Below are 14480 nucleotides of genomic sequence, written 5' to 3' on the forward strand. Positions count from 1 at the left end.
GAGGCTGAGAGGGGGCAGATCACAAGGTCAGGGGTTCGAAACCAGCCTGACCAACATGGTGAAACCCTACCTCTACTAAAAATACAAAAATTAGCTGGGCCTGGTGGCACGCGCCTGTAATCCCAGCTACTCAAAAGGCTGAGGCAGGAGAATCACTTGAACCAGCGAGGCAGAGGTTGTAGTGAGCTGAGATTGCACCATTGCACTCCAGCCTGGGCGACAGAACAAGACTCTGTCTCAAAAAAAAAAAAAAAGAAAAAGGAAAAAATAAAAAAAATATATATATACAAATATATATATTTCTTCATTGGAAAAAAAAGATCCTATTTCAAATAACAAAAAGGAAAGTTTTAGTTCCCTACTGGGGGGAAAAAATACCTTGGGATTCAAAATAATACCTGTACAAATAGTTATAGCCTTTACATTATGTTAGATTTGATTTAAAGTAATATTTTTTATTTTTATTTTTTTATTATACTTTCAGTTTTAGGGTACATGTGCACATTGTGCAGGTTGGTTACATATGTATACATGTGCCATGCTGGTGCACTGCACCCACTAACTCGTCATCTAGCATTAGGTATATCTCCCAATGCTATCCCCTCCCCCGTCCCCCCACTAAAGTAATTTTTTAAAAAGTAAGCAGATTATACCTTAAAACTCAATAAAAAAATTTTAAACATCTGAAAAATAAATGTAATCCAGAAAGCAATGTAAAACATACAGTAATTGAACTGGACAAGAACTGAAACTCTAATGCTAAAAAGTTATACATTTCGGCTGGGCGCAGTGGCTCATGTCTGTAATCCTAGCACTTTGAGAGGCTGAGATGGGTGGATCACCTGAGGTCAGGAGATTGAGACCACCCTGGCTAACATGGTAAAACCCCACCTCTACTAAAAATACAAAAATTAGCTGGGCATTGGCCGGGCGCGGTGGCTCACACCTGTTATCCCAGCGCTTTGGGAGGCTGAGGTGGGTGGATCATGAGGTCAGGAGATCGAGACCATCCTGGCTAACATGGTGAAACCCATCTCTACTAAAAATACAAAAAAATTAGCCGGGCATGGTGGCAGGCGCCTGTAGTCCCAGCTACTTGGGAGGCTGAGGCAGAATGGCGTGAACCTGGGAGGCAGAGCTTGCAGTGAGCTGAGATCGCGCCACTGCACTTCAGCCTGGGTGACAGAGCGAGACTCTGTCTCAAAATTAAAAAAAAAAAAAATAAAATAAATAAAAAAAATTAGCTGGGCGTGGTGGCGTGCGCCTGTAATACCAGCTACCCGGGAGGCTGAGGCAGAAGAATTGCTGGAACCTGGGAGGCAGAGGATGCAGTGAGCTGAGATCGTGCCACTGCACTCCAGCCTGGCTGACAGAGCGAGACTGCGTCTCAAAAAAAAAAAAAAAAAAAAAAAGCACATTTCAAAAGATAGAAACAACATTACACCTTCTGCAGGTCAGTGTAGTCATCAAATATTGCAACACAATGATACCACATTCCTACGTCCTTTCACTCGGCCTCTGATGCTGAAAGAAGATTTGCATCTGGAAAGTGGCTTTTCATCATTAGCTTGCTTCATTCATACACTGTTATTTGTCTTTTGAGTTGAGTAAAAGATACAAGAAACATTTTATTTCTCACCTTGTCTATACTGAGCACAAACATTGGAAAGGTCCACTTGATTGCTAATTTTTTGATATTCCTTTAATGATTCCCTTAACATTCTTTCTTTTTCAGTCTTATTTTGAACTTGTCGGGAACGCTGGAGAAGCTCATTTGCCTAGAAGAGGAGATAACAAGAACTTAAAAATATATAAAATCAAGCAGACAGATGATGCTGTCAACTAAGTTTTAGTCTATGTCTAAATTTATATATGGTTATTACCATTAAAATGAAAACAACTCTACAAACTTACTTCTTAATTTTAGGCAGAAAAGTTTTTGACCAAAGATTCCTAGCTATTCTTAATTCCTCTCCCAAATATGTTAAGCAAGAGAACTTTTGTCTGGTAATTCTCTTGCCTAGTCAATACATTATTGGGCAGCAGGCAGTCCATGCGACACTGATTTATTTATTTTTTCCACCTGTAGGAAAGGATCAATAAAAATGCCCCCATTAACTCTAATTCACTAAAAGATTTACTTGAAGTTTTAGTACTTTTCCTTAAGCTAAGGAGATAAATTATTCCCTAAATTTCCTTAATTTCTAAATTTAGTGATTTTTCTTAATTTCTCACCTTTGGTTTTTTAATATGGCCTAGAAACACTATCAAAGATTCTTTATGGGCCAGGCGCAGAGGCTCATGTCTATAATCCCAACACTTTGCAAGGCCGAGGCAGGCGGAGGTCAGGAGTTCAAAACCAGCCTAGACAACATGGTGAAATCCTGTCTCTACCAAAAATATAAAAAATTAGCAGGGTGTGATGGTGCACACCTGTAATCCCAGCTATTTGGGAGGCAGAGGCAGGAGAATCACTTGAACCTGGGAGGTGTAGGTTGCAGTGAGCTGAGATCGTACTCAGTCTTAAAAAAAAAAAGAGAGAATATTCTTTACGAAAAACTTAAAGAAGGGCTGGGCATGGTGGCTCACACTTATAATCCCAGCACTATGGGAGGCTGAGGCAGGAGGATCACTTGAAGCCAAGAGTTCAAGACCAGCCTGTGCAACAAATCAGAACTTGTCTCTATAAAAAACAAAAAAATTGGCTGGGTGTAGTGGTGCACACCCGTAGTCCCTAGCTACATGAGAGGCCTGCTTGAGTCTAGGACTTAGAAGCTGCTGTGAGCTATGATCACAGCACTGCACTACAGCCTAAGCAACAGAGTGAAACCCTGTGTCAAATAAATAAATAAAAATATTTTTAAAAAGAAAAGCTAAGCTTAAAAGAGTATACACAGGTTTTAAGAAGCCACATATTCCAACCCCTTTCTTAGATGAGGATTCTGAGGCTAGGAGAGGTTAAGAGATCTAACTGACTGAGGTCCTATATTAAGTGAAACAAGACTGTTCATCATACATGATACCTCTTATAACAATGAAATAGGTAACAAAGTATCATACCTTAGAACAAATTGCATCATCAGTGCTATATAGAAGTGGGCAGATATCCTGTAAATGTAAACTAATGCCATCAACAGCGGCATTATCTCTGATGTAGCAGTTGATAAGAGAAGCAATTAATGCCCCTGTGAGTTCTCTGTCCCTGATTACAAGATCTTTAAAGGTGGTGATCTTCAGCTGCTCTTGAAGTTCCTAGGAGCATAAAACTTTTCTATCACAATTATAGAAATACCATATTTCTAAACATAATGAAATTATTTTAATAAATTAAAATAACCTAAATATTAATAGACTCTATAATTGAAAAGCGAAAATATACTAATTAGTAGAAACAAATTTTTGCGAACTTACATAAAATCATACAGAGTTGGAAAAGAACCTACAGTAGATCTAGTCCAAAACTCTCACTTTCCAAATGAGAAAAGTAAAGCTTAAGTAGAGCCAAAACTAGAGTCAGATCTCCTGGCTTTGGTTATAAAATGGAAAAAACAATCACTTGGCTATATTTGAAAATCTTGGGCTTACATATTACTCCTTCCTAAACACTGTTAGAATTCCATTATTCTAGGCCTTATAATAATATTGGAGTTTAATCTGTATTGTGAACAAATCTGCTTGTCCAAATGAAGCTCTAAAGTATTGATTTATACTATAGTAAAAGATTCTGTTAGTGATGTGACTGCTATCTCTTTTTTCTAAATTCAAGGAAATATCCAAACTGTGTTAAAATTCTTGAACAAATCTTTAATTTGCATTCATTGAGCATGCCATTGGTGATGTAAGGAAGAGAGCTTTGAAGATGGATCACAAAAACATACCCAGGATAAAAACCTACCTACAATATATTTATCACTCAATAAAACTCAAAATTATTATTCTACTTGGTATGAAAAAGATAAGTTTCATAATTAAATATATTAGCTTGAATTTTTAAAAATAAAAAACAGTATATGTTTAAAAGAAATAAAACCACCAACAAAAGCCACACTATTCATTGGACACTAGTGGAAAGAATTAGGAGACTGCCTTCCAACGTTGAAAAATGGTATACGAGAGTCAAAAAGTAAGTGTTTCAGAGTAATGAAATATCCATACAGGACAAGGAAACATTTTTTTTTTTTTTTTTTTTACAGAATTGCAGCTAGTAACTGGGGAAGGAATCACAGATTTAAAATATTATCCTTTTGGCCGGGCATGGTGGCTCATGCCTGTAATCCCAGCACTTTGGGAGGCCAAGGCAGGTGGATCACCTGAGGTCAGGAGTTCAACACCAGCCTGGCCAACATGGCGAAACCCAGTCTCTTACCAAAACTACAAAAATCAGCCAGGCGTAGTGGCACATGCCTGTAGTCCCAGCTACTCGGGAAGCTGAGGCAGCAGAACTGCTTGTACCCGGGAGGTGGAGGTTGCAGTGATCTCAGATTGTTCCACAGCACTCCAGCCTGGGTGACAGAATGAGACACTGTCTCAAAAATAAAAATAAAAAACAAACAAACAAACAAATAAATAAATATTACCCTTTTGTAATCCTAAATGAAATAATAAATTCCAGCAATGATTATCAATGGATGATTAAAGTCTGATGGAGAATTCCACAATGGCAGTATTAGGCTTACTACTTGAATCCAGCAATTCATCTTAGTATAACTAAAAGAAGGACAACGAAACCTTTTCTATCTTCTAACAGTCTGATGAATAAACCACTACCTATGAAGTATTCTATTCTTCCTCAAAAAAGGACCTGAACTGAATCAAGCCTATATAATAAACTTTCATTTTATAGAAAATGCAGGAGATAGAGGAAGAAGCTCGCTACAAAGAGGATTAAAAAAAAAAAGCCTTAGAATGTCCGTAGAATGCTGGACATTCTACTGGATTGATGACTGGATTTCTACAACGCAATAGCAAGGAAAAGAAAAAGAAGGAAAGACTGCTTCAGACTGAAACAGATGAAAGAGAAACAACAAATTCCATGAGCAAACCCACTAAACTGTTTAGATTCTGATTTGAATGAACCAATCTGTAAAAAGACATTTTTAAGACAGATTTTGCTATCAAATATTGACAGTTAATATTGGTAACTATCCAGCCTAGGAGATATGGTGAAACCCCATCTCCACATAAAAATACAAAAATTAGCTAGGCGTAGTGGTGTGTGCCTATAGTACCAGCTACTCGGGAGGCTAAAGTAGGAGAATCACTGGAGTCCAGAGAGGTCAAGGGTGCAGTGAGCCGTGATCATGCCACTGCACTCCAGCCTGGGTGACAGAGCGAGACACTGTCTCAAGAAAAACTGGTAACTCATCATGACATTGTTGTTGTTCAAGGAACTGTCTATTTTTTTTAGAAACACAGTATCTTGAAAATGCTGAATGAGTCCAATGTATATGGGAGTTACAGTTTTTGCTCTACTTTTGTATACGTTTAGAAATGCTCACAATTAAATAAAAGGTAGGAATAAATTTCCTCTATATATTCTATCTAACATTTAGATTAATGTTGATTATCCTTATCCTTAGAAAGGATTCAAATGTGAACATCAAAAGAAATATGAACCATTCATTTCCTACAGTGATAAATATCTTCCTTTAAAGTAGGAGCAGTTGCTGGGTATGGTGGGTCAGGTCTGTAATCCTAGCATTTTGGGAGGCCGAGGCGCGTGGATTACCTGAGCTCAGGAGTTCGAGATCACCCTGGGCAACACGGTGAAACCCCGTCTCTACTAAAATACAAAAAATTAGCTGGGCGTGGTGGCATGCACCTGTAATCCCAGCTACTCGGGAGGCTGAGGCAGGAGAATTGCTAGAACCCGGGAGGTGGAGGTTGCAGTGAGCCGAGATTGCACAACTGCAGCCTGGGCGACAGAGTGAGACTCCATCTCTTTAAAAAAAAAAAAAAAAAAAAATGAAGTAGGAGTGGTGTATATGTGTGTGTGTGTGTGTGTGTGTGTGTGTGTGTGTGTGTGTGTGTGAGAGACAGAGAGAGAGAGAGAGAGAGAGAGAGAGAGAGAGAGAGAGAGAGAGAGAGAGAGAGAGACAGGCAGGGTCTCACTCTGTCACCCAGGCTGGGGTGCAGTGGCACAATCATGGCTAAGTGGGGCGCCTCAACCTCCCAGGCTCAAGTGCTCCTCCCACTTCAGTCTCCCAAGTAGCTGGGACTACAGGCATGTGCCACCACACTTGACTAATTTATTTTTTATTTTTAGTAGAGATGGGTCCTGACATCTTGCCCAGGATAGTCTTGAATTCCTAGGCTCAAGTGATCCTCCTGCCTCAGCCTCCCAAAGTGTTGGGATCACAGGCGTGAGGCATGGTGCCCAGTCAAGAGTATTTAATTTAGGTTGTTGGGCCCTTTGAAATTATAAGCAAAAGTCTGTGTGTCCATGTCGATATGCATTTCTTTAACGTTAGTGAGAGATAGCTTTTATCAGATTCTCAGAAGAACCTGTAGCTCAAATAAAGGGTAAAGTCCACTGTTTTAAAAAATATGTTTTGTAAAGTATGACTTCATTCACATACCCACAAGTAAAAACTTGTGGCTTTGAAAAAATAGGTCCCCCAAGTTGGTACGCTTTTGTGCCATCTTCCCATAACATACTAACTTCATCATAACTTAAATGCTTCCCAAAATAATCCCCTCCAAAGCCAAAATACTCATCCAAAAAAATCCAAACATAGTATTAACGGTATAATCATAAAAAAATTTAAAAAACTTACCTTCTGAAGTTCTGCCACAATGACAGTGAATTGATGTTCACAAAGAAGTTTCCATAAAGCCAGAGCCTGATATGATTTTCGAACCAACTGCTGAATTGCCTGAAGTGAAATCTTTTCACTTAGTTGAGCCTCTAATGAGAAAACAAAATAAATTATTATAAAATAACATAGGTTAAGTTGCTTTATTTCAAATAAAAACTGTAGTGAAGGTTGAAATCCCTGTTGTTTTCTTCCTAGCCCCCATTAGAGGCAACCATGATAATCAGTAGTATTTATGTTTTTATCTTCTCCGTGTGTGTATATATATATGCTTCTGTGTTTGTGTAGGTACACATAAACCATGAAAATATTGCTGTGTGGCTGGGCGCGGTGGCTCACGCCTGTAATCCCAGCACTTTGGGAGGCCGAGGCAGGTGGATCATGAGGTCAGGAGATCGAGACCGTCCTGGCTAACACGGCAAAACTCGGGTCTCTACTAAAAACATAAAAAATTAGCTGGTGGCGGGGATGGCGGGTGCCTGTAGTCCCAGCTAGTCGGGAGGCTGAGGCAGGAGAATGGCGTGAACCCTGGAGGTGGAGCTTGCAGTGAGCCGAGATCGCGCCACTGCACTCCAGCCTGGGCGACAGAGCGAGACTCCATCTCAAAAAAAAAAAAAAAAAATTCTGTATTTTTAACAAATACACCATCGCTTTTTCTTTTTTCTTTTTTTTGAGATGGAGTCTCGCTCTGTCGCCCAGGCTGGAGTGCAGTGGCGCCATCTCAGCTCACTGCAAGCTCCGCCGCCCGGGTTCACGCCATTCTCCTGCCTCAGCCTCCCGAGTAGCTGGGAATACAGGCGCCCGCCACTAAGCCCGTCTAATTTTTTGTATATTTAGTAGAGCGCGGTTTCACCATGTTAGCCAGGATGGTCTCAATCTCCTGACCTCGTGATCCACCTGCCCTGGCCTCCCAAAGTGCTGGGATTACAGGTGTGAGCCACCACACCCGGCCCACCATCGCTTTTTCTATTCAGTTATATGTTCACAGACTATCCACACTGATAAATATAAACCTAGTACATTTATTTTCACTACTGAGTGTTCCATCATGTAAGTATACCACAATTTGGCCCATTTTTCACTTGGAGGACATTACACTGTTTCTAGTATTTTGATAATAAAACAATGATGCAATAAATATTCTTTAAGAACATCTCCTAGAAAGCACAGTCAAGTTAGTCTAGGACTGAGTTTCTCAAACCCTAGATCAACACACATTGGCGAGTCATGAAATCAATTTAGTCAGTCATGATAGCTTTTCGCTCACCCCTCAAATATACAAAGTAGAAAATAATTCAAAAAAGAAAGAAATATCAGAGTATAAAACAGGTAGAATTATTTCAGGAAAATCTATTTTAGTTTGTGTGTATGCTTTTAAACATCTGAGTCATAATGTAAGATATATTTCTTCCTTTTTTCCCCGAGACGGAGTCTTGCTCTGTTGTCCAGGCTGGAGTGCAGTGGTATGATCTCAGCTCACTGCAACCTCTGCCTCCTGGGTTCAAGCGATTCACCTGCCTCAGCCTCCCGAGTAGCTGGGATTACAGGCACCCACCAGCATGCCCACCTAATTTTGGTATTTTTTGTAGAGGCAGGGTTTCACCATGTTGGCCAGGCTGGTCGCAAACTCCTGACCTCAAATGATCTGCCCGCCTTGGCCTCCCAAAGTGCTGGGATTAAAGGCGTGAGCCACCGCACCTGGCCATGTAAGATATATTTCTTACTGTGGGAAAAAGTTTGAAAAAAACTCCTCTAAGGGTATATACCTAGAAGTGACAAAATCAGCTTTAAGAGTATATGTTTAGCTTTTACCAGATATGATCAAATTGCTCTCCAAAGCAGTTGTTTCAGTATAAACTGCCAGCAATTCAAATGCTCCTATTTGTACAAATCCTCACCAATGTTTAGTAATGTAATCTCAAAGCCATACTGAAATATCATTAGCTGCTCAGAAAAAAAATTTGCTAAATGGTGGCTGGGCACAGTAGCTCAGGGCTGTAATCCTAGCACTTTGGGAGGCTGAGGTGGGCGGATCACTTGAAGCCATGAATTTAAGACCAGCTTGGCCAACATGGCAAAACCCCATCTCTACTAAAAATCCAAAAATTAGCCAGGTGTGGTGGCACATGCCTGTAATCCCAGTTACTCAGGTGGCTGAGCCACGATTATCGCTTGAACCCAGGAGGTGGAGGTTGCAGTGAGCCAAGATGGCACCACTGCACTCCAGCCTGGGCAACAGAGCAAGACGCTGTCTCAAAACAAAACAAAACAAAAAACAACAGAACAGAACAGAAACAACACTGGAGGATAGGCAAACAATTCCAACATTTTTTAAAAAAAGAGAAAAAATTTAAGGCCAGGCACAGTGGCTCACGCCTGTAATCCCAGCACTTTGGGAGGCCGAGGCGAGCTGATCACAAGGTCAGAGGATCAAGACCATCCTGGCTAACGTGGCGAAAACCCGTCTCTACTAAAAATACAAAAAAATTAGCCGGGTGTGGTGGCGGGCACCTGTAGTCCCAGCTACTTGGGAGGCTGAGGCAGGAGAATGGCGTCAACCCAGGACATGGAGCCTGGGCGACAGAGCAAGACTCCATCTCCAAAAAAATAAAAGAGACAAAAAATTTAAAAGATAGTAAAAAAGAATTTACAAAATGATGAATAGAAACCTAGGGTCCTCAGTAGGGAAGAAAGTAACTTGGGACAAAAGTAAATGGTTGAGTGTTAACTGAGAAAGTTCTACTGGCCAGGCGTGGTGGCTCACGCAAGTAATCCCAGCACTTTGGGAGGCCGAGTTGGGCGGATCACCTGAGGTCATGAGTTCAAGACCGGCCTGGCCAAAGTGGCAAAACCTCATCTCTACTAAAAACACAAAAACTAGATGGGTGTGGTGGCACACACCTGTGATCCCAGCTACTTGAGAGGCTGAGGCAGGAGAATCACTTGGACCTTGGAGGTAGAGGTTGCAGTAAGCCAAGATTGTGCCATTGCACTCCAGCCCCGGCGAAAAAGCGAGACTCCATCTCAAAACAAACAAACCAGAAAGTTCTATCACGGCCAGAAAAAGTAACTCTAACCCTAACAATGGAAGGCAAAAGAACTTAGAAAAAATTAAATGGCACAAAAAGTTCATGCAATAACTTATTATTGTTCTAACTTGTATCTGGAATAACTGAAGATTATGAGAACTTTTCAGTTGCCTTGCTCTTTCCTTGTTACTACTTATAATTGATAAAAAGCACAATGAAATATTTGATTCATATTTTTAGCTCTATAAAAAGGCATATTACTAATCATTAGGGAAATGCAAATCAAAATCCCAATGACATGCCATTCCATGTTCATTAGGATGGCTATATATAAAAGGACAGAAAAATGACAAATGTTGGCAAAGATGTGAAGAAATCGGAACCCTTGTGCGTTGCTACTAGAAATATAAAATGCTGTGGCTGGCCAGGCGCAGTGGCTCACGCCTGTAATCCTACCACTTTGGGAGGCCGAAGTGGGTGGATCACCTGAGGTCAGGAGTTCAAGACCAGTCTGGCCAACATGGTGAAACCCCCAACTATACTAAAAATAAAAAAATTAGCTGGGTGTGGTGACACATGCCTGTAACCACAGCTACTCGGGAGGCTGAGGCAGAATTGCTTGAACCTGGGAGGTGGAGGCTGCAGTGAGCTGACATCGCACCACTGCACTCCAGCCTGGGCGACAAGAGTGAAACTCCGTCTCAAAAAGAAATAAAGATAAACATAAACATAAAATGCAGTAGCTGCTATGAAACAGCATGGCAGTTCATCAAAAAAATTAGTCATTGAATTACCATATGATATAGCAACTCCACTTCTGGGTATATACCCAAAAGAACTGAAAGCAGAGACTTTAATTTGTATTTGTTCACCCATGTTAATAGCAGCATTATTCACGATAGCCAAAAAACGGAAGTAACTCAGCGTCCATCAACAGATGAATGGATAAAGGAAGTGCGGTATATGTGCACATATGCACATATACACAATAGAAATTACTCAGTCTTAAAAAGGAAGGAAATTCTGACATGTTACAACATGGATGAACCTCGAGGACAGTATGCTAAGTGACATAAGCCTGCCACAAAATGAAAAATTTGATTTCATCCTAATAGGGTACCCAGAGTTGTCAAATTCAGAGACAGAAAGTAGAATGGTGGTTGCCAGGGACCTAGGATAGGGGAAAAAAATGGGGGGTTATTATTTCATGGGTACAGAGTGACTTTTGGTGTTTATTTTTTTTAAGACAGAGTCTTGCTCTTGTTGCCCAGGCTAGGGTGCAATGGCACAAATTCGGCTCACTGCAACCTCCGCCTGCTGGGTTCAAGTGATTCTCTTGCCTCGGCCTCCCGAGCAGCTGGGATTACAGGTGCCCGCCACCACGCCTGGCTAATTTTTGTATTTTTGGTAGAGATGGGGTTTCAACATGTTGGCCAGGCTGGTCTTGAACTCCTGACCTCAGGTGATCCACCTGCCATGGCATCCCAAAGTGCTGGGATTACAGGTGAGAGCCACTGCGCCCAGCCCAGAGTGACATTTTTGGGGAAGATGACAAAAGTCCTGGAGATAGATGTTGGTAATGGTACATAAAATGAATATACTGAATGCCACTGAACTGTACACTTAAAAACAGTAAGAACGGGCCAGGCGCAGTGGCTCTTGCCTGTAATCCCAGCACTTTGGGAGGCTGAGGCGGGCGGATCATGAGGTCAGGAGATTGAGATCATCCTGCTTAAACATGGTGAAACCCCGTCTCTACTAAAAATACAAAAAAAAAAAAATTAGCCACGTGTGGTGGCGGGCGCCTGTAGTCCCAGCTACTCGGAAGGCTGAGGCAGGAGAATGGAGTGAACCCGGGAGGTGGAGCTTGCAGTGAGCCGAGATCATGCCACTGCACTCCAGCCTGGGCGACAGAGTGAGACTCTGTCTCAAAAAAATAAATAAATAAATAAAATAAAGTAAAAATGGGGCCGGGCACGGTGGCTCACATCTGTAATCCCAGCACTTTGGGAGGCCGAGGCGGACGGGATCACCTGAGGTTGGAAGTTCGAGACCAGCCTGACCAACATAAAGAACCCCGTCTCTTCTGAAAATACAAAATTAGCCGGGCGTGGTGGCACATGCCTCTAATCCCAGCTACTCGGGAGGCTGAGGCAGAAGAATTTCTTGAACCCAGGAGGCAGAGGTTGCAGTGAGCCAAGATCACGCCATTGCACTCCAGCCTGGGAAAAAAGAGTGAAACTCTGTCTCAGAAACATAAACAAATAAAAAGTAAAAATGGTAAATTTTATGGTATATATATATTTCACCACAATAAAAAAAACATAATGAAATAGGTGTGTTATCATGTTTTCTGGTGGAGGAAGGAACAAAAATGTATATGCTAAAAGAGATAAGGAAATGTACAATATCCATATTATCCTACTTTCCCAATCACACTTTTTTTTTTTTTTTGAGGCAGGGTCTCACTCTGTCACCCAGGCTGGAGTGCAGTGGCATGATCTCAGCTCACTGCAACCTCTGCCTCCCAGGAAGAGGTGATCCTCCCAACTCAGCCTTCCAAAGTGCTGGTATTACAGGTGTGAGCCACCACCCCGGACCCAATTACACTGATATTTTAATTACAAATATTTGTGTACAAAGTACATCTTACTAAGAAAGTCCATTGTTTTCTATTCAAGTAATAAAATTTTACTGAGGTCATGTACGCTTAACTGATGAGAAGCAATAATTTACCATGAAACTTCCTCTGCAGTTCCTGTTGCATTTGCTGGGGATTTCCGTTTTCAGGACGCATGAATCCTATCAGCCTCTGCTGCACTTTAACGGTAGTACTGAAACAGAAATTGCAGAATGTGTGTGTTTATAACAGCTTTATTGAGATATAACACATACAGTACAATTCAAACATTTAATATGTTTACTTTTTTTAAATAATTCATAAGGTTGGGCAACCAACACCAGAAGGGCTGATGGCCAGAAAAAATTTATGACACAGACTAAACAGATGCTACTTAAAATGGCTGAGATTAAATCAATTAAATGACTGAGAACATCAGCTATAAATTTTTCTAATCTGTAGAAAAAAAAAGATCAAGTAAAAAGAGGGGGTAAAGGAGAGAAAGGAAGGAAGGAAATTACGGAAGAGAAGAAACAAGCTAGATACAAAAGAGTTAATATGATTCTCCAAAGAGAATGGGACAGAAGAAACATAGATTGAGTATCCCTAATTAAAAAAAAAGTAACATCTGAAATGTCCCCAAATCTGAAATGTTTTGCACATCAGCATGATGCTCAAAGGAAATGCGCACTGGAGCAATTTCAATTTCAAATTTTCGGAATAGGGGTGCTCAACCTAAGTATAATGCAAATATTTAAAAATCAAAAAAAAGTGAAAGCCAAAACACTTCTGGTTCCAAACAGTTCGGATAAGGGATATTCAATGTGTACCACAATACATAAAAAACAAGAGAAGAAAACTGATCAAAGCCAAGACGTTCATTCTAAAGGCTCACTGAGAGCTGTAAAGAAGATATACCTAATGTTGTGACTTTGGAATTTCGGTAACAAAAAGAAAAAAACACAAAAAAATTTCAAAGTAAACACTAAGTCACTTACAAAGGAAGGAGAATCATACAGATAATGTACTTTTTCATCTACAACGTTAAACTTTGGGAAGAAAATGGTGCAAAATGTATACGAAGATCTGAGAAATGGTCTATGATCTTAAAATCCCACATTCATTGGGCAATAAAAATGAACAAAGCATGAATACATCCTACCACATAAATCTCAAACATGAGCCCCCAAAACACACTAAGTGAAAGAAGCCAGACTCAAAGACCACACAGTATGGTTCTGTTTATATGACATGTCAAGAATAGGCACATCTACAGAGATAGAGCAGATCAGTAAGTGTCTGGGGCTAAGAAGTGGGAATGGAAAGTGACTGCTAATGGACATGAGGTATGTCTCCTAGATAATGGAAGTGTGCTAAAACTGGACTGTGGTGATGGTTGCACAATTCTATGAATTTACTAAAAGTCACTGAACTGAACATTCAAAATGAGTAAATTTAGTGGTATGTAAAGTAGATCTCAAAAATCTGTTTAAAAAATTTCCATAGTCAATGAAACTAATTTATAGGAATCCAAGGGTTGGTCGAAATTAGGACATGTATTAACTCTATTGTTAAAGGTAAGGGGGAAAATGATATGATCATCTCTGTAAAATGCAGTAAATACATTTGACAAACTCACTTATTGAATATGGTAACCATATTCAATATGTTAAATATATGAATATGTTAAACATATTCAATAAGGGCTGAGTGCGGATGGCTCATGCCTAAAATCCCAGCATTTTCTGAGGCCAAGACAGGAGGATCACCTAAGCCCAGGAGTGCAAGATCAACGTGGGCAAAACAGTGAGAACTTGTCTCTACAAAATGTGAAATAAAAAAATTAGCTGAGCATGGTAGCATGTGCCTGTAGTCCCAACTACTCAGGAGGCTGAGGTGGGAGGATCACTTGAAGCTGGGAGGTCAAAGTTGCGGTGAGCCGTGATCATGCCACTGCACTCCAGCCTGGGCAACAGAGTGAGACCAGTCTCAAAAAAGAAAACCAAAAAACACCTC

At 40.6% G+C, this 14480-nt stretch overlaps 1 protein-coding gene across 1 annotated transcript in view; it reads right to left on the reverse strand.

The window, feature by feature from the left end:
* The window catches only part of NUP155 (nucleoporin 155), an 82613-nt gene that overhangs the window by 13784 nt on the left and 54349 nt on the right, over positions 1-14480 (reverse strand). Inside the window, exons 21-24 of the mRNA XM_019013604.4 lie at positions 12581-12678; positions 6777-6907; positions 3061-3252; positions 1640-1778 (exon numbers count right to left, since the gene is read on the reverse strand). Of these exons, the coding sequence (XP_018869149.1) occupies positions 1640-1778; positions 3061-3252; positions 6777-6907; positions 12581-12678 (560 nt within the window). The remainder of the gene's footprint in view (positions 1-1639; positions 1779-3060; positions 3253-6776; positions 6908-12580; positions 12679-14480) is intronic.

Source organism: Gorilla gorilla, chromosome 19 (assembly GCF_029281585.2).
Source record: "Gorilla gorilla gorilla isolate KB3781 chromosome 19, NHGRI_mGorGor1-v2.1_pri, whole genome shotgun sequence".
Lineage (NCBI taxonomy): Eukaryota > Metazoa > Chordata > Mammalia > Primates > Hominidae > Gorilla > Gorilla gorilla.